The sequence below is a fragment of the Ctenopharyngodon idella genome, chromosome 9 (genome assembly GCF_019924925.1).
Source record: "Ctenopharyngodon idella isolate HZGC_01 chromosome 9, HZGC01, whole genome shotgun sequence".
NCBI classification, from domain to species: Eukaryota; Metazoa; Chordata; class Actinopteri; order Cypriniformes; family Xenocyprididae; genus Ctenopharyngodon; species Ctenopharyngodon idella.
This window is the reverse complement of record NC_067228.1, coordinates 23,863,941-23,883,143: the sequence shown is the minus strand read 5'-3', so window position 1 is coordinate 23,883,143 and position 19,203 is coordinate 23,863,941. Positions and strand designations below refer to the sequence as shown.

General features: G+C 37.9%; 1 protein-coding gene across 10 annotated transcripts in view; it reads left to right on the top strand.

The window, feature by feature from the left end:
* Positions 1-19,203, top strand: part of pard3bb (par-3 family cell polarity regulator beta b) — a 400,101-nt gene that overhangs the window by 288,681 nt on the left and 92,217 nt on the right. For 6 of the 10 annotated variants that reach the window (XM_051906925.1, XM_051906926.1, XM_051906922.1 and 3 more), the window contains one exon: positions 18,955-19,075. The exons of 3 other annotated variants lie outside the window; for them this stretch is intronic. In XM_051906925.1, coding sequence (XP_051762885.1) covers positions 18,955-19,075 — 121 coding nt within the window. The remainder of the gene's footprint in view (positions 1-18,954; positions 19,076-19,203) is intronic. One more of the 10 variants, XM_051906924.1, reaches the window with a different exon arrangement.

Here is a 19,203-nt window from a genome sequence, read left to right as displayed (position 1 = left end):
ATTAATGTATCAGTCTAGTCTCAAAATAAGTCTAGTGTAACTAAACAGTATAAAATATTGACAAAAAAAAAAAAAAATAGTTTGTGAACCCCTTGCAGAATCTTTGAAAATGTGATTAATTTTAACAAAATAAGAGGGATCATAAAATATGCATGTTATTTTTTTTATTTATTTAGTACTGTCCTGAGTAAGATATATTACATAAAAAATGTTTACATATGGTCCACAAGACAAAAAAAAAAAAAAAAAAAAAAAAATAGCTGAATTTATAAAAACGACCCTCTCAAAAGTTTGTGAACCATTGATTCTTAATACTGTGTGTGGTTACCTGGATGATCTACAACCGTTTTTTTGTTTTTGTTTTGTGATGGTTGTTCATGAGTCCCTTGTTTGTTCTGAGCAGTTAAACTGCCCAGTATTCTTCAGAAAAATCCTCCAAGTCCCAAAAATTCTTCAGTTTTCCAGCATCTTTTGCATATTTGAACCCTTTCCAGCAGTGACTGTATGATTTTGAGGTCCATCTTTTCACACCGAGGACAACTGAAAAGGGGGGTGAAAATTTTTGAACAGGATAAAGATTTAAAGATGTCCAAATTTTTCTTATTTTGTTTAAATATCTTTTTTTTTTTTTCATTTAGTACTGCCCTTCGGAAGCAACAGAAGACACTTAAATGTTTGTGAGAAGACAAATTAAGTACAATATTCCTTGATCTTCAAATTCAAAAGGTTTTCACCCCCCGGCTCTTAATGCATCGTGTTTCCTTCTGGAGCATCAGTGAATGTTTTAACCTTTTTTAATAGTTTTGTCTGAGTCCCTCAGTTGTCCTCAGTGTGAAAAGACGGATCTCAAAATCATTCAGTCACTGCTGTAAAGGGTTCAAATATGCAAAAGATGCTGGAAAACTGAAGAATCTGCAGGACCTGGAGGATTTTTCTGAAGAACAGAGCTCAGTTTAACTGCTCAGGACAAACAAGAGACTCATGAAGAACCATCACAAAACATAAAAACAGTCGTAGATCATCCAGGTAACCACACACAGTATTAAGAATCAGTGATTCATAAACTTTTAAATTGGGTCATATTAATAAATTCAGCTATTTTTTTTTTTTTTTTTTTTTGTCTTGTGGACTTTATGTAAACATCGCTTATGTAAAATATCTTATTCAGGACAGTACTAAATTAAAAAATGACATGCATTTTGTATGATCCCTCTTATTTTATTAAAATGATTCACATTTTCACAGATTCTGCAAGTGGTTCAGAAACTTCAAGCAGCACTGTAGCTATTCAAATCCAAGGATGTTTTATTTTCATCTAAAAAGATTAGCTTCCAAATAAGATGTTTGCAAGAAGTTCTTTACAGATAACCATTACAAAAGCTTTTTTTTATATATTTATTTATTTATTTGTATGTATGTACCAAACTTTTTTGTTTTGCTGAACAAGTTGGATACCTGAATGAATTGATCAGCCTTCAAAGAAGTAAATCTGGTTCAGCCTCCAAATAAAAAGACACGGTCCCACTTATATTAGGTGGCCTTAACAACTATGTACTTACAAAAATAAGTATGATGTATTTATTGTGTTCATATTGTATTGCAGAACACTTTTGCTGCTATTGAGGTGGATACGGGTAAAGTTAGGGACAGGTTTGGTGGTATGGGTAGGTTTAAGGGTGGGTTAAGGTGTAAGAAATGGGACAACAGTGTAATTATATATGTAATTACAGATATTATTACATGCAGGTATTTTTAAAAATATAAGTATAATGTAAAAATACAATAAGTGCATTGTATCAAATAGTTAATTTAAATTTAAGTACATAGTAGTTAAGACCACCTAATATAAAGTAAGGCCAGATACACTAAGTTCATAGAGGTTCATTGTTCGTTCTGAAATCTCTTTGTGCAGTTTTTTTTTTTTTTTTTGTGCCCAAAAGTTCAGACTTCATGTGAATAGGCTTTGAAAGACTAAGAATAAAAGCGTATAGAGGAAGTTTCTTCTGGTTTATAGATTCTTTGGGTCCTTATGATTCATCTGGCCTAATCTGGAGAACCGGACAAGTGCTACTCATGTGTTCCGCCCCTGAGCTTTTCTCTTCCTCTCAATGCACTTCCCTCATTCTATTTTCCCCTTTTTCATTCTGCATTTCCTCCTCTCATATTTGTTCAAGAACTTCCTGCCTGTCACTCATTGAAGAAAAGCAATTCCACATCTCTCTCCCATTGAACGTACGCGAAAAAAAAAAAGCATGCACACTCAAACGCGCACGTGTGTGCGCTTGCACAAAGCATTCACTTAGCGGTTTCTTCTAGATGCATTTTGTAGCTTAGCAACAAGTCATGCCGCTGCATACTGTGCCGTTCTGTTTTTGGAAACAGGAGGATGTGAAAGCTTATTTCTAAAAAGCAGAAATCGCAGATTGGTTTAAATTATATTCACCTCATTATTCCATCTCAGCTTGATTGAACTGAAAGGGAAATGCTTTATTTTCTTTCTTTTTTAGACCTTTTCAGAGGTGCACAATTTTAGAATTGACGGTTGAGGATAGAAGACTTGATTACCGTCTTACTCTTAGCCACAGATTTGCCTACCCAGAATGCAGTCTGCCTGCAGTACAAAGGCTGAGCCGGTGTGACTGGTGTTTTAATGAAACAGTCCAGGCACAAATTGAGCTTCACCTGCAAACGAGAGGACGCGGGAGGGGTCGGCGAACATTTGATGGCCTGTCTAAATAATGTTACACCAGCCAAAATACTTCTAATTATTTCTTCAATTGCAGATGGCACATAAAAAGTGCCGTCACTTCTGGTTAGGGAGCCCGGGAGCTGGCCTGTCATTGCGGGCTATCTTTTGTTGTCAAATTTCATTTCTGAAAATGTCCACCAATTAGACCGCCGAAGCCCGCCGCAAAATTACTCGAGGGGAAAGTTGTGGGAAATTGATAGGTCTGGTCCTTTCCTCTCCTCGTCCAAACACGGATGTGTCCATTACGGCATACGCAGCCTTAAGGTCTTCTTCACAATTGCCTGTCTTTCTTGCCTGCGTGATGCGGGTCATGTTTCATCAGCTGGTTGGGGAAATAAGGGTGGACTTTCTTCTATCTGATGCAAATGATTGAATTATTCCATGTGAGACTAACATATTTAATGTTGATTTGTTGGATAGTTTAGATCCTGGATGCTGATTGGTCAACACAGAGTTCCAGCTGTGCTAAAATATATGCTAAGAAGCTAAACACCTGTTAATCTAGCTACTCTGTATATGGCTGCACAACATCCCACTGAATCAACATGAAACGTGGCCTATTTTACTTGGTAATCTGATTTCCATGTATTCAACAACAATGGAGCTGCAGAGAAAGTGACAAGGGAGCTAATGACAATTTACCTTTTTTTATTTTTGGAAGCACTGGTGGTTGTTCTGATGTGCTTCAGTAAATTGAGATCAAAGCTTCTTATTGCAAAAATTAATGTTGCATAGGGACATTTTAAGTGACATTTTATGTCGATTTAAGTTAAATAAACTAGGATAGTTTTGTAGGTGTATTAAGCATAGAATTATTTATTTATTTATTTTTTCAATTTGAGTCACTCAAAGTCACTCTCACAGTGATCTTAATTGCATTTGTGACATATAAATGTAACTCTGCTATGAAAGCATATTTCTGCTTGCTTGAGGGGGGAAAAATGCAATAAATGTTGGTTATAGTTCTAACATGTCACTCAAAAAAAGTTCACCTTACAGTGGATTTAAACTAACCTCAAACCTCATATGTTAAACATTGATCAATAATATAATATTACTATTTTATATATTTATATTTACTTTTTATATTTTTAATACTATTATTATTTATTTCAGCAAAACTCTGTTATGTACTCTGTTGTATATGTATCTTTAATTATACATTCTCATATAAACAAACATATGCATAATTAAAGGGATAGTTCACCCAAAAATGAAAATTTGCTGTTAATTTACTCACCCTCAGGACATCTAAGATGTAGGTGACCTTTTTTTTTTCTTCAATAGAACAGTAAAGAAGACTTTTAGCTGAAACCGTGGTCCTCGCTGATTCAAATAATGGGTGCCGTCACTTTGAGATTCAAAAAAACATATGCAAACAAAACAAAATTAATACCCACGGCTCCTGACTATACATTGAGGTCTTAAGAAGTGAAACAATCAATCTATGCAAGAAACTGAACATTATTTACAACATTATTACCTGTAATCCACAGCCTTGGCAAACAGTCCTGAGCGAATTCACGACAGTCTGCAGTGCGAGCTTCCTGTCGCGTAAGAAGCTCGAACGTTGAGAATCTATGAAAAGTCAATCATAGATATTGATAAACAGTACAACATGTGCGTCTTCCCCCTCTTGTAAAGTACAGCGTCAGCTCACATGTGACATTATGTGACAGAAAGCTTGCGTTCCAGACTGTCGTGAATGCGCTCAGGACCGTTTGCAGAGAATGTGGATTAGAAGTAAAAATTTTGTAAATAATGTTCCGTTTCTTGTATAAACCGATCATTTCGCTTCTTAAGACCTCAATGTATCGCCAGGAGCAGCTGGTATTAATTTTGTTTTGTCTGCATATGTTTTTTTGAATTTCAAAGTGACTGCACCCATTGACCTCCATTATATGAATCATAGAGGACCACAGTTTCAGCTAAATATCTTCTTTACTGTAAAAGTCACCTATCCCTATAAAGTAAATATTACAGTATCTTAAAGTAAACATTAAAGTATCGTTTTGACATAACAGTATTGGATATAAACGGGAAAAAGTCTCACAATTACGAGGGGAGTTGTGAACTCAGTAACGGCTCAGAACAATGTGAGTGAGTCTGAATCAAACCGCTAACATCACATTATTGAGTTTGATGCTGTTATATGAATCTTTTTGACTGACTCATTAAAAAGTAGCACTTCAGAAGAGTCTCTTTTTTTTTCACAAATCGGAATCATGGCTCTAGATGTGTTCATTGTTATGTGCAGCAATATTGATCAAGTTTTATTGACTGTCACTAATGACAACTAGATTTTAAATTGTTGTCACACATTTGTATTTTTTCTCGCATTTGCAACAATTTTAGTCTCAGTCACTGGAAGTGCCAATGTTGTATTATGTAGTATGTTTATATAAGCACTCATATTGTGAATTTTATCATGGCTCAGTGTGTTGCATGACCTTTCATACCTTATTGCTCGATCCAGAAAGCTTCTTTGTGTCCACAGGGTTTTGATGTTTAGTAAATTCAGATTACAATGTCTTTTCTTGGTTTCTCAGGTGTACTTACCCACTCAAGCTCTCGTTGTTGGCCCGGGGTAATATGGTAATAATGTGTGTTAAACAGGCATGATAAAGAGTGCTTGAATGGAATTGATTTTTGATTTGGGAGCGTGTGATTGACAGAAGAATGCCGATTATCAACCTAATGAGCTTCTCTGAATCAAATTGGTGGATTACATCAAGATTCCCCCTGACGGCCCTCAGTGTGTTTGACATGCGCACCCGTTAGTGTGTGTCGACTCCAGCATTTCTGTCCTGTTCTGCAGCTCTCCAGGTCAGAAATTGATGTCTCTCGTTTTACAGTGTGTAAATCAGCAGCGTGTCTCGCTCTTTAGGACCGACTGTGTTTTTTGGTCCATTTCAAAGATGAAGGAATAGATTGCTCTGTGCCGCATGGCTCTGTTCAGCGTTTCTCTTGATGTCTGTGTCTCCATTGTCCAAAGCAGACATGTCTGTTGGATTTATGCGTACACCTCCAGCTTTAAACCATCATTTATCCAATTCTTAAGATCTGCTGACCTGAAGTTTCTCTCCAGCATACAACTATTAATAGACAGAGAGAGAGGCCGCCCTCAGACCTGGCAGGGGGGTTGTGTCGAGACAAAGAGTGAAAACTGTTCACTGCGGGGTGACAAGATGAACAGAAAGATGTGAGATGGAGGATAAAAGAACTGAGATCTTCTACACACGTCACATGGTGTGCGTGTATCTGTGTAATTCTGACATCATTTACTCATTCTCATGTTGTTCCAAACCTATATGACTTTATTTCTTCTGTGAAACACAAAAAAGAGATGTTTAGCAGAGTGTTCATGCTGCGGTTTTCCATATAATAAAAGTAAATGGTGACCAGAGATTGTACGGCTCCTAAAAAAAAGGTAATTTTTGCACTTTTAATGCACTTTTAAGTCTTCTGAGGTCATCTGATGGTAACACTTTACTTAAAGCCTTTATAAATAATGCATTATAAACGTATTTTAATGCATGAATTATGACTTGTAATTCACCTTATAATGCATTGTAAGGTCTCATGAATAATTTAAGCCTAGTCCCAGACTAAAATGTATGTTTGAGCTTTTTTAACTGAAAGCATATCTTAAAATATTTCAGGGCCATTGTTTTGTCTCAAGATGCACACCAGTAATGTTTTTTTTTTCCTCAGGCATGTATATAAAAGCTACTTAAATGTCCTAATTGATCTAAGGCGTAATCCTGGCTTAATGTAAGCCCTGTCTGTGAAACCAGGCCTATATTATATTATATTATATTATATTATATCTTACATCAGCTTGAAAAAATAGTTCTGAAAGTGATTTCAGTCATATAGTTTCTATGTGCCGCTATTGTTATAGTTGTGGTGTGGACTCTTCTGTACTTTTCTATTAGAACAATTTTTTACAACCATATTGTTATCGTTATAGTTATCGTTCTTAGTGTGAACAGGCTTTTAGAGTATTATGTTTTTAGAGCTTGACAGCCCCTGATCACTCTTCGCCTTTATTATATGGAACAAAACATTTAATATTCTGCTGAATTTCTCTTTTAGTGTTCGACAGAAGAACAGAAATCATATGAGATTAGAACAACATGAGGGTGAGTAAATGGTGACAGAATTTATTTTTTGGATGAACTATCCCTTTAAGGCAAGGTTCCTCAGTCGGTTATTAACGACTCCATTCATTTAATATCTCCCCATCTCTCAGCCTCCGTGGGATGCCGGCCAACTACCCAGTCACTTGAGTATGAAATTAATAGATAAAATCGCAACTCTTGTTGTTTCGCGGGTGAACACTAAATTCCCCCCTCGTCGCAGTCACACAGACACGCCGCTGACCCAAGGGAATCGATACCATTGGCTGTAGTTAATGCCGTGCTCCCCTGCCACTAGGAGAGAGAGAAAATAAATATCTTTACCCTTTATTGAACTTTCTCTTGTAACACTCCTGTAGAATGAGCTTCTGTGAGGGAAAGAGCAGAGTGCAAATTAAGCCTTTCTTAGTCACCAGGTGCTGTGGCTCAGCTTATCGGAGGAAACGCTATCCGGCGAGCCAGTGCCCTTATTTGATTCCCGCTGCCGCCCACCACCTCTCTCCCCTTATTCTGAACCATTCTTACTGCTTACTGCACAGTATGTATGTATACTACACTCTGTACGATCGGGTATTTTTTTAATAATAATTCTCAAATCAGCAATAAATGTTTTAAACAATAGTATGCTACATCAGTGGTATGATGCACCCACTAAAATATAAGCATTTATAAATGTCCATGTTTTAAGATCCCTTAAGAGGTTAGTTCACCCAAAAATGAAAATTTTGTAATTAATTACTCACACTCATATCGTTCCACACCTTCGTTCATCTTCAGAACACAAATTAAGATATTTTTGATGAAATCCGATTGCTGTATGACTCCTCAATAGACAGCAATTTAAACACCACTTTAAAGGTACAGAAAGGAACTAAAACATTGTTAAAATAGTCGACGTGACTACAGTGGTACAACTTTAATTTTATGAAGTGATGAGCTTCCAGGTTCTACGTCAGAACGGCGACTCATTATTGGACGGCTCCTGCGTCAGCATCACATGCATGTTAAAAAGGTTAGTTCACCCAAAAATGAAAATAATGTCATTTTTTACTCACCCTAATGTCGTTCCACACCCGTAAGACCTTCGTTCATCTTCGGAACACAAATTAAGATATTTTTTATGAAATCCGATGGCTCAGTGAGGCCTCTATTGCCGAAGGTGAATGAAGGTCTTACCGGTGTAGAACGACATGAGGGTGAGTAAATCATGGAATAATTTTCATTTTTGGGTGAACTAACCCTTTAAGACGTAGAACCTGGAAGCGCTGGATGTAAACAATGTACAAGAATGACACAGGACAGAAGATATCGTTGAATAAATTCACTATTTTTGTTTTGGCGGACAAAAAGCATTCTCGTCGCTTCATAAAATTAAGGTTGAACCACTGCAGTCACGTCAACCAATTTAACAATGTCTTTAGTACCTTTATGGACCTTGAAAGTGGTTAAATTGCTGTCTGTTGAGGAGCCATACAGCTATTTCATCAAAAATATCTTAATTTGTGTTCGGAAGATGAACGAAGGTCTTACGGGTGTGGAACGATATGAAGGTTAGTAATTAATGACAGAATTTTCATTTTTGGGTGAACTAACCCCTTAATACTGTGTGAGAAAAATATTTAGTGTGATATAGAGACATGTTATTTCCTGAAAACCAAAGCAAATCATTAATATCTATATTGTAGTATGCATTGTAAAAAGTAACACGCTCTATCTACTCAATAAAATTGTAGCAACAGATTACAAGCAATATTATTAATAAAATTCAACATATAAAAATTGAGTTAGAATTAATCAAATTATTTCCTTAAAAGTCAACTATTTAATATGTGTAAAATTAGCAAAACCCATTACAAAAACCCATAAACTGACATAAAAAGCAAAGAGTCACACTGCCCAACTAAATGAAACACTGATCACCATAACAGTGACCAAACATTTTCATTAAAATCAACATCTAAAGCTCTGTCAATTCTTGTGTTTCTCTTTGCTTCAGTGATTCTGCTTGTTATCATCGGGTGTCTTCAATGTTAGCAATAAAAAATAAAGAGTTCTTAATTCATCTTTGACGTCTGTCTGTTATTCAGATATTTTTGTTTACATTTTACTTAAATTTTACTCATTTTAAATGGTTGACATCTAAAGGAATTAATTTGATTAATTCTAAATCAATTCTATTTGTTGAATTTAATTAATAATATTGCTTGTAATCTGTTGCCAAAATTTTATGGAGTACATATAGCGTATTACTTTTTACAGCTCTACCGGGTCAGTAGTTTTTGTTGTTGTTTAAATAATTTAATGCTTTTATTCAACAAGGATGCATTAAATGGTCAAAAGTGACAGTAAAGACATTTATACTGTTAAAAATGATTATATGTCAATAAATGCTGTTCTTTTGATCAGCATCATCATCAATAAAAGAAAACGTATCACAGTTTCCACAACAATATTAAGCAGCACAACTGTTCAACATTGATGATAATTTCTTGAGCAGCAAATCAGCCTATTAGAATGATTTCTGAAGGATCATGTGACACTGAAGACTGGAGCAATGATGCTGAAAATTCAGCTTTACATCACAGGAATAAATTACAATTTTAAAATGTATTCAAATAGCAAACAGTTATTTTAAATTGTCATTTTTCAATATTTCTCAAATATTAAATTTTTACTGCATTTTTGATTAAATAAATGCAATTATGGTGAGCATAACATTTTCTTTTTTTTCTACTATTTTTAAGAAATGAAAAGCTACACACTCCATCAATTAGGGTTAAAATGACTGTTCCCAAACATAACATTAAATATGTTTGTTCATATTTCCCTATAAATCCAAACAGGGACTTTTTTTTTTTTTTTTTTTTTTTTTTGATGAAAATGGTGATATGGTTGTCACACTTAAAATGAATTGTAAGGTTGAGCGCACTGCGTATAGAACTTTTCTATACCATCCAAAGTATACACACTGCAAAAATAGTAAATGGCTAGTGTTGTAATATGCCATTCTGAAAATATTCTTTCGCTCCCTTTCTTTCCCTTCCTCCATCACCCCTGTTTCATAGCCTGTGGCCATATTAATGTCGGGTTCCCTCTGTGCGTGACCAGCTGAGTTTATGATTATGTTTGGAACTGCAGGCTATGTGTATATTCAGGGGTGAGCGTATGTGCACTCATGTGTATTTGAGTGAGAGGTGTGTGCCTGTGTCTTTGATTAGAGCAGGACCCTTATTAAACATTGATGGTGTTATTCATTTGGAGGGTGAGGAGGGTGCTCAGTCAAAATGGCAGCAGTAATTAAGGCGTTCTGGATATGATGGCTGCATGATGGAGTGTTGAAAGCATAACTACGGAGCCCAGGCACTGCAGGGGAAATGGCTTGCTTGGGAACCACAGGCTGAAAATAAATGCACGCGTTTGGTTTATGGTGTGTGCGTGTATGTGGCTTGTGCAACTGCCAAATACCTTTAGAGAAAAGCTGATTTATTCTGTCGTGTGTTCTCGGATCCTTGTATTTTAAATGTTTTAGCTTGAAGCTGATTCCAGTCTTGATCCACATCACATCATTCATGTGGTTAATGCAATAAATGGATAAATCAACTTTATATTTAAAATAAATAAGAGCGATAAAATTGCTGTGCTCTACCAACGTAGGGTACAAAAATCCATAATTATGATATTTATAATTATTTTACTTCTAACAGGTCAGGGAGTGTTCTGTGAGAGGCAAAATGCCTGTGTAAGGTAAAATAAAATAAAAAAAAATGAAGAGAAAAATGAGTGTAGTATATAGATCATTCCTTTGTGAGCATTAATATAAATTAATTTTAGGTTAAAATGTACAAATATGTCTATTTTAGATCCTATAGCTGGTAAGTTTTCACCATATTTAATCACACTTTGTCTTCATAATGATTCTCAAGTGTGACATTTAATAGTATAAATATTCAATGTATCTCAATTAATATGAGATCATGAGGTTAAATATGTGGTAACTGCATATTTAATAATTAGAATAAGAATTAGAAATAGAATAAGAATAAGAAAAAGGTTTAATATTTTTTTAGTTATATCACATCACACCACAGCACTTTTTAATTTCATGTCAGCTGCCAAAAAAATTTTTTTTTATGCAATATTATAATGAATATATGTGGTAAAACCACTGGTCTCCAGAATATTTCATAGCGATGCTGTAATTCTCCTGTGGTCTCTCTGTCTCCATATCAAAAAAAAAACATGATTAAACACAGATTTAAGTTTCTAATATCTAATAATGGATTTTCTGGCTTTATATTTCCCCCCTCTGTAAGAAATACTTGGAAGGCAGGTGATGCTTTTTGCTTATCTAGTTGCATTTGTTGTCATGACCCTACTGATCTTGTGACATGAATTAGTGCACTAGTCTAGACCTGCATTTTTGCACGTCATCCCACAAAGAGTCACACACTGAAGAAATCAACAACATCGGCCCATTTCAGACACCATTAATGTGAAGTACAACCGCCGCAGCAGGTTTTTATGCATAATACTATCGCTCACCATTGTAGTCAATTTCAATTTAGCTGTAAAAGGTCATAATATTTTATGTATTAGTATTTTATGGACCTATTCACTGTTCCAATCAATACAAGATTTGGATCAAGACTTGCATGTGTGATTTCATCTCCTGTTCTCTTTCTTTCTCTCTTTTTTGTGCTATGTGCCTCATAAATTGTGTAAAGTAGCCGTGAGGGAGTGTGGTGGAGAGAAGATGGATGCTGCTACACTTTCGCGCTCAATTCTCTCAGCTCTCCAATCACTGAGATTGAGAAGTGAAAAATGGAGGGGTTGTAACAGGGGCATAACTCTGCGTCTGCCCCCCTAGATGAGCTGCTGTCTGTCTGACCTACTGCTGTCCACCCTGATCTGTGCCGCAGTGCAACTCTTGCCCTGATGCCTAAGAGCTTTTCTACCGTGTAGAAGGCCATTTCTGTGGTTTGCTGGTGTGTGTGTGTGTGGCTATTTTTTATGGTTGATACTGAGGTGAAAATGAAACAGGCGTTCCTAACTCATTGAGTTTCTATAATGTGATGTTTTTCACAATAATGTGTTTTTTCCCCTCCTACATGACCTTGGTTACAACAAGAAAAAAACAAAGAAGAAAATCCCACAATTAATTCATGGCACAATAAGATCAATAATATTTCTTAATTTCATGTTGTCTTTGGGGTGTGTAACTGGTAGAGCATGACGACAGCAACCCCAAGGTCATGGGTTTCGATTCCCTGGAAAAAACACATAAAATGTCAAGTACGTCACTTTGGATATTACAGACGAAATGTTGATCTGCTCATGCGCAAGGTTAAAGCATTGTAATACTTTTATTTTTAATATTTGGCATGTTTGTGTGCTGCTGCGCATCCCTGTGTGTGTAACAAGCAGAGTGTCATGTGTTGTGCGCTGCCTATAGGCGCATATTACTAACGCGCCTTTTAAATAACAAAAAACAATACTGCGCCATTGACTTTAGACCAGGTTTTATTAGTCAATGGCGCAGTCGTTTTCAGTCGCCTCAAAATAGCAACACGCCAACAATGCACCTGAACACACCTCGTTTTCAGACCAGCACGCCTATGGGCGAACAAATGGGCGCAAGTGCATTTGCTATTTAAACAACTTGGCGCTGGACATGAAAGTGATAACTGCGTTGGGCTGAAACTAGCAAAAAACACTTGTGTCGCGCCTGGTGTCACATTGCGCCGGTGTGGGGGCAGTTTTTATTACAATTGATGCATTTTGTGTGCATTTCGGTGCAGTATTTGAGAGGTTTATTTTTTTATTTTTTTTATTCTGAGATGAGTAAATCTTATAATTCGCAATACTGTATTAGTTTAGATATGCACATATACTGTTCTAAATTAACAAACATTGATGCAAATTGACAAAAATTATGCATGTTGTTATTTTTTTCCCCCTTGAAAAGGAGCTGAATAGTTAATTTAGACATACTGTTAATGTAGATTGACAACAATACATTTTTACCAAAGTGTTGTTTTTTTTTTTTTTTTTTTTGTAGCTGAAAATACAAATTGTTAGATACTGTATGTATTTGTTAGATTATGTGTATATGTATACTATATTATGTGCTTTAAATGAGTTGGACAGGGACCTAAAACAACAGGAGTTAGCTTTGATGTCCTGGTATGCTGCGTGACTAAGAAAAGCAGAGGAAAAAAGAGCAGAAATGTGTGTTTGTGTGTGTTTTCGTGTGCGTCTGAATGCGTGCTTCACAGTAACACCTCCGGGACTGCAGCAGCAACATTAGGCCTGCTTGAGTCACAGGAATCTTTATTGTTCCTGAAAGAACAACAGATGAAAAAGGCTGTTTATGACAGCGTGTGATGGAGAGAGGTTGGCTAGTTTTTTGTATGAGTGCGTGTTATTAATCTATAGTGGGACATTTGTTGTTTGTGTGTGTGTGTTTCTGCATAGACTGTTGGTTTGTTTTGAGACCTCACTGTACGGGTTCAGCATCCCGTGTACAGAAGCTTGGGCGTGCGTGTGGCCGCTGGGTCGCAGCGCTCTGGCCCGTTCCCACAGCATCATCCCTCTGGAATGCCTGGCACTCGCGCTGTCTGCCTAACGAGCTTTTAAAAAAGACATGTTAATTTGTTTTGTCTTAATCTAATCCCTCCACTGTCTCATTCATCCTCTGTTCTCCAAGTTTTTCTCTCTTACACACACTCTGTCGCTCGCTCTCTCTCAGATAATCTGATTGGTCGGGACTTGGGAAAAAAAAAAAATGTAAATTGAATTTTGGTGTTCTGCGTCTAAAGGGAGAATGAGGGAATTTTGTAGAGTGGTCAGCCTTCACTTGTTTTTGATGAAAGTACTTGTTCTCTAGTTGTAGAGTTGTAATTTTATTGTGAAAACAAGTCTGTTTTCTTCAGGGAGATTTCACTACATGTTGAGCACTCATATTTACACCTCGACTTAGACTAGATTTTTGTAATTTTTTTCCCTCTCTGAAGGTGAAAACACATTTGATGTTTAAAAAAACCATCTGTATTGTGTGGGATTTTGGACCAATCAATGTTATTTTAATATACTATTATAGCTTTTATTAATATTTTGAATTAGTTCTCTTTGAATGTTTTTTTTTTAATGTTAATTTTTTTTTTTTTTTTTTTTATATATTTCTATTTAGCTTTATTTTTAATATAGTTTTTGCCATTTTGAACCATGTTTTGCTAACAATGAAGCCAGGCTTTGAGAAGATGTGTTCCGATGGCGTGGATGTGGAAGTTAAGTTAAATATGTCATGAAGTAAGTGCGGTACTAATTTAGCTTCCACACAAACACTTGGATATGCACCTAATAGCTTAATGTTAACAATAGAGCGAGCAGCCATGTATAGTGACTAATGTTAGGCTATTACTTGCATGTTTTAAATGATGAGTCATGTGTGGTCGCTTGTCACCTTTTTGTGTTCATTCTTCACCCTCTCGAAATGTTCCCACACTTTGTATTTTCTGCCCGACATGTTAACAATCTGTCACTGCGTGACTTCGCCAAATCTAACCGACTGATTAAACTGAGCGCCTTCTCGTCGACTAACGTCAAGTCGACTGTTGGGGGCAGCCCTATCCAGTATTTACATTTTGTTTAATTTCAACTTGATTACAATTACCAAAAATTATATTAGTTTTAGTTAACAATAACAATGGGACCAATGAAATATGGAGGTGGGTGAGGCTACTCACAGACAACAGAAGTAAAAACTAGACGGTCAACAAAATGTCTTGCTGCGTGTTGGTTTCAGCTGGTTATGACAAAACAACTCGAGTCATCCTGGCAGATGTAATTTATCACTATTTTATTGTGGCATGCCTATAGTTAAAGGGTTAGTTCACCCAAAAATGAAAATTCTGTCATTAATTACTCACCCTCGTGTCATTCCACATCTGTAAGATCTTTGTTCATCTTTGGAACACAAATTAAGATTTTTTTGATGAAGTCTGAGAGGTTTCTGTGCCTCCATAGAGATCCAACACAACTACTACTCCAAGGTCCAGAAAGGTAGGAAAGACATCATTAAAGTACTCCATGTGATTCCAGTGGCTTAAACTCAATTCTATGAAGCGACGTGAGTGTTTGTGCAAAAAAAAAAAACATAATTTACCACTTTATTTACAAAATAATATTATCCAAAATGTGTTCACGCAACAATGTCAGCTCTCACGTGAACACAAAACGTATGCTTTGTGATGCTCTCGTGAACACTCGCGCATGTTCGAGATGACGCGCGAGTCTGAACACAACATGCATGCGTCATGAAGCTCATCAACACTCGCGCATGAGCGTTGAGTTGACGTGCGAATCTGAACACAACACACATGCATTGTGATGCTCTCGCGAACACTCGCGCATGAGCGTTGAGTTGACGTGCGAGTCTGAACACAACACATGCAGCGTGATGCTCTCGTGAACACTCGCGCATGTGCGTTGAGTTGACGTGCGAGTCTGAACACAACACGCATGCGTCGTGATGCTCGTGAACACTCACGCATGTGCGTTGAGTTGACGCGTGAGTCTGAACAACACGCATGCGTCATGAAGCTCGTGAACACTCGCACAAGTTCGTTGAGTTGACGTGTGAGTCTGAACACAACACGCATGCGTCGTGATGCTCTCGTGAACACTCGCGCATGTGCGTTGAGTTGACGTGCGAGTCTGAACACAACACGCATGCGTCATGAAGCTTGTGAACATTCGCACATGTTCGTTGAGTTGACGTGCGAGTCTGAACACAACACGCATGCGTCGTGATGCTCTCGTGAACACTCGCGCATGAGCGTTGAGTTGACGTGCGAGTCTGAACACAACACGCATGCGTCATGAAGCTCGTGAACACTCGCACAAGTTCGTTGAGTTGACGTGTGAGTCTGAACACAACACGCATGCGTCGTGATGCTCTCGTGAACACTCGCGCATGTGCGTTGAGTTGACGTGCGAGTCTGAACACAACACGCATGCGTCATGAAGCTCGTGAACACTCGCACATGTTCGTTGAGTTGACGTGTGAGTCTGAACACAACACGCATGCGTCGTGATGCTCTCGTGAACACTCGCGCATGTGCGTTGAGTTGACGTGCGAGTCTGAACACAACACGCATGCGTCGTGATGCTCGTGAACACTCACGCATGTGCGTTGAGTTGACGCGTGAGTCTGAACAACACGCATGCGTCATGAAGCTCGTGAACACTCGCACATGTTCGTTGAGTTGACGTGTGAGTCTGAACACAACACGCATGCGTCGTGATGCTCTCGTGAACACTCGCGCATGTGCGTTGAGTTGACGTGCGAGTCTGAACACAACACGCATGCGTCATGAAGCTTGTGAACACTCGCACATGTTCGTTGAGTTGACGTGCGAGTCTGAACACAACACGCATGCGTCGTGATGCTCTCGTGAACACTCGCGCATGTGCGTTGAGTTGACGCGCGAGTCTGAACACAACACGCATGCGTCATGAAGCTCGTGAACACTCGCGCATGTGCGTTGAGTTGACGTGCGAGTCTGAACACAACACGCATGCGTCATGAAGCTCGTGAACACTCGCGCATGTGCGTTGAGTTGACGCGCGAGTCTGAACACAACACGCATGCGTCATGAAGCTCGTGAACACTCGCACATGTTCGTTGAGTTGACGTGCGAGTCTGCATGTGTTGTGTTCACACTCGCACGTCAACTCAACGCTCATGCGCGAGTGTTCACGAGCTTCATGACGCATGCATGTTGTGTTCAGACTCGCGCGTCAACTCAACGCACATGCGCGAGTGTTCACGAGCTTCATGACGCATGCGTCATGAAGCTTGTGAACACTCGCGCATGAGCGCTGAGTTGACGCGCGAGTGTGAACACAACACATGCAGCGTGATGCGTGAGTGACAGGGGTGAGTAATAAATGACAGAATTTTCATTTTTGGGTGAACTAACCCTTTAAAGCACAGTGTTTGCTTTCCATGCTAGTTCTGCAATGTGCTTCCTCTGTTTTACAGTGTTATTGTAATGGTTGGCTTCATCCCATTTAGGTTATGAAAACAATGTCTTTATTGTGCATACAGTCTTTTAACTTATTGTGTTTTTCCCTCTCATTATTATCTACTGCCTTTTATTTTCAGCTGCACATTCATAGTACATAGGCAGCTGGCATCGTGCCCCAGGGGTTGATTTCCTGAATAATGTCTGTCTGAGGTGTGAATTTTACGATAGGATCCTCACCCACAGCGTCTGATCGCTGCATTTACCCCTCACTGAGATGGTGGACATGGCTGTTCTGCTTGGTGTGTTGACAATGGGAAGCAACAGTTGTGGAAAGGTTGTGTTTGTGTTAGCTGAGCATTGAGAGATTGATGTTGGTGTTTGTGTGTTAGAAGCTATGAGATGACTGACAGGACTTTATCTCCAAAGTCACACTTCCACAGTTCTGTGCTACAACACAATATTTGAGCAAGAGAAATATCACACATTCCCCTCTTGAACGTTTGATAAGGGCATCATTTTGCTGTGTCTGGAAAGGCAGAAATGTTTATTGAGCTTTGGAGAAGTAGAACGGTATTAAAGGGATAGTTCAGCCAAAAATCAACATTCTGCCATCATTTTCTCTCCTTATGTCTTTCAAATCCCATATGACTTACTTTCTTTTGTAGAACACAAAAGGAGAGTAAGATTAACTAATGTTGTACAGATTCTGTTGATTAAACAAACCTGTTTCTTTGTATTAACTCAAATTTTTAGTTTCAGTGAACTCAAAATGTTAAGGCACCAGCAATAATTGAAATAATTATAGAAATAAAGAATTATAGAAATAACTTTAGTGCACTGCTGTCACAGGGAAGATATTCAGTGAATAATGACTTAAGTTTCAGTGTGATCTTCACACAAAGCTATCAGGCGGATTTTTGTTTGTTTTGTTTGTTTTTGGAGTGACCATTAATGTTCAATTTGATCTTCGTTCACTTTGATTGTATGGAAAAGAGAAGCTTGAACATTATGCTAAATGTCTCCTTTTATGTTCCACACAAGAAAGTAAGTCATACAGGCTTGGAATGATGTGAGGATAAGTAAAAGTCAGAATTTTAGGTTTAAATTATATAATGTTTTTTTTGTTTTGTTTTTTAATGCACTAGGGGCTCTTTTTTCTAAATGACGACGTCATGCTGAATCTTCTCTGCATGTGTGTGATTATGTGATTCTTGTTAGATATGAAGTGGCCTGTAACAAAGGGCTGTTGATTATCTGTGACAGAATTGAGTCTTTCTGTCTGCTTTAGCTCAGTTGTCATCACCGTGTAGTTTCTGATAAGTGCTGATGATAGAGCCGTAGCCTGGGCTACCAAATTATTCTTAAGTGGCTACAATCCGGACATATCAGCAGCCTGATAAACTGGGCTTATGGATTTTTTATCCATCACATGATGTATAGGTCAAATCGATAGTGGCTCTTTGTTCTAGATGGGTGTGAGTGGGCCGGGGTCGGGTGGTTGTGTGTTATCTTGTGCTTATAACTGTAGGTCTATAAATGTGTATGTTGAGAAATAGTATTCAAGCGTAGGAGTCTGTGTGCGGATGTAAGGGGGTGGTGGGGCCTAGTCTTTGATGATATGGGTTGGTAAGCAAAAGATTACAGGTTCAAATGTCACAAGTGATAGTTGGAGCTTCGCTAAGTGGAACTGAATGCAGGGATCTTGAGACGTTTTTTGAAAGTTGAGCTATTTTAACCAATTAAGTAGACCAACCGCCATCCGTGAAATTTTTCTGTGTAGTACTAGTTGTAGACCGGATGAGGATAAATCACTTCTATGTTATGTAAATAATGTTATTGTTAAAATTAGTTAATTATGATATTTAATTTAGTAGGGATTTAGAATTGTTTATATACAGCGACTAGGGACAGTTGGTTTTGAACATAAAACCTTTTGGTTACCAGCCCAGATCTTTAGACACTATGCCACACCATCACATTTCTTTATTAATGTAATATTTTTGGTAAGAGGATTGTGGGTTTTTTTTTTCAGCAGTATGGACCGTATCCAGCAGCTGAGGAGGGAGTATCTTCAGGCTCGTATAGAGGGAGCAGCTCCAGCCTACGAGGAACTGGAGGCCCGACGGAGAGGACCAGAGTACGACCAACACAGAGTAAGACATCAAACCCAGACATCACCCATAAAACACACTTTCACCATCACATGGGGTCGAAGTTGGTTTTAAGGTCAGCTCACACCGCATAGACAAACGCCAACAAACACGTTGGGTTTGGTTTTGTC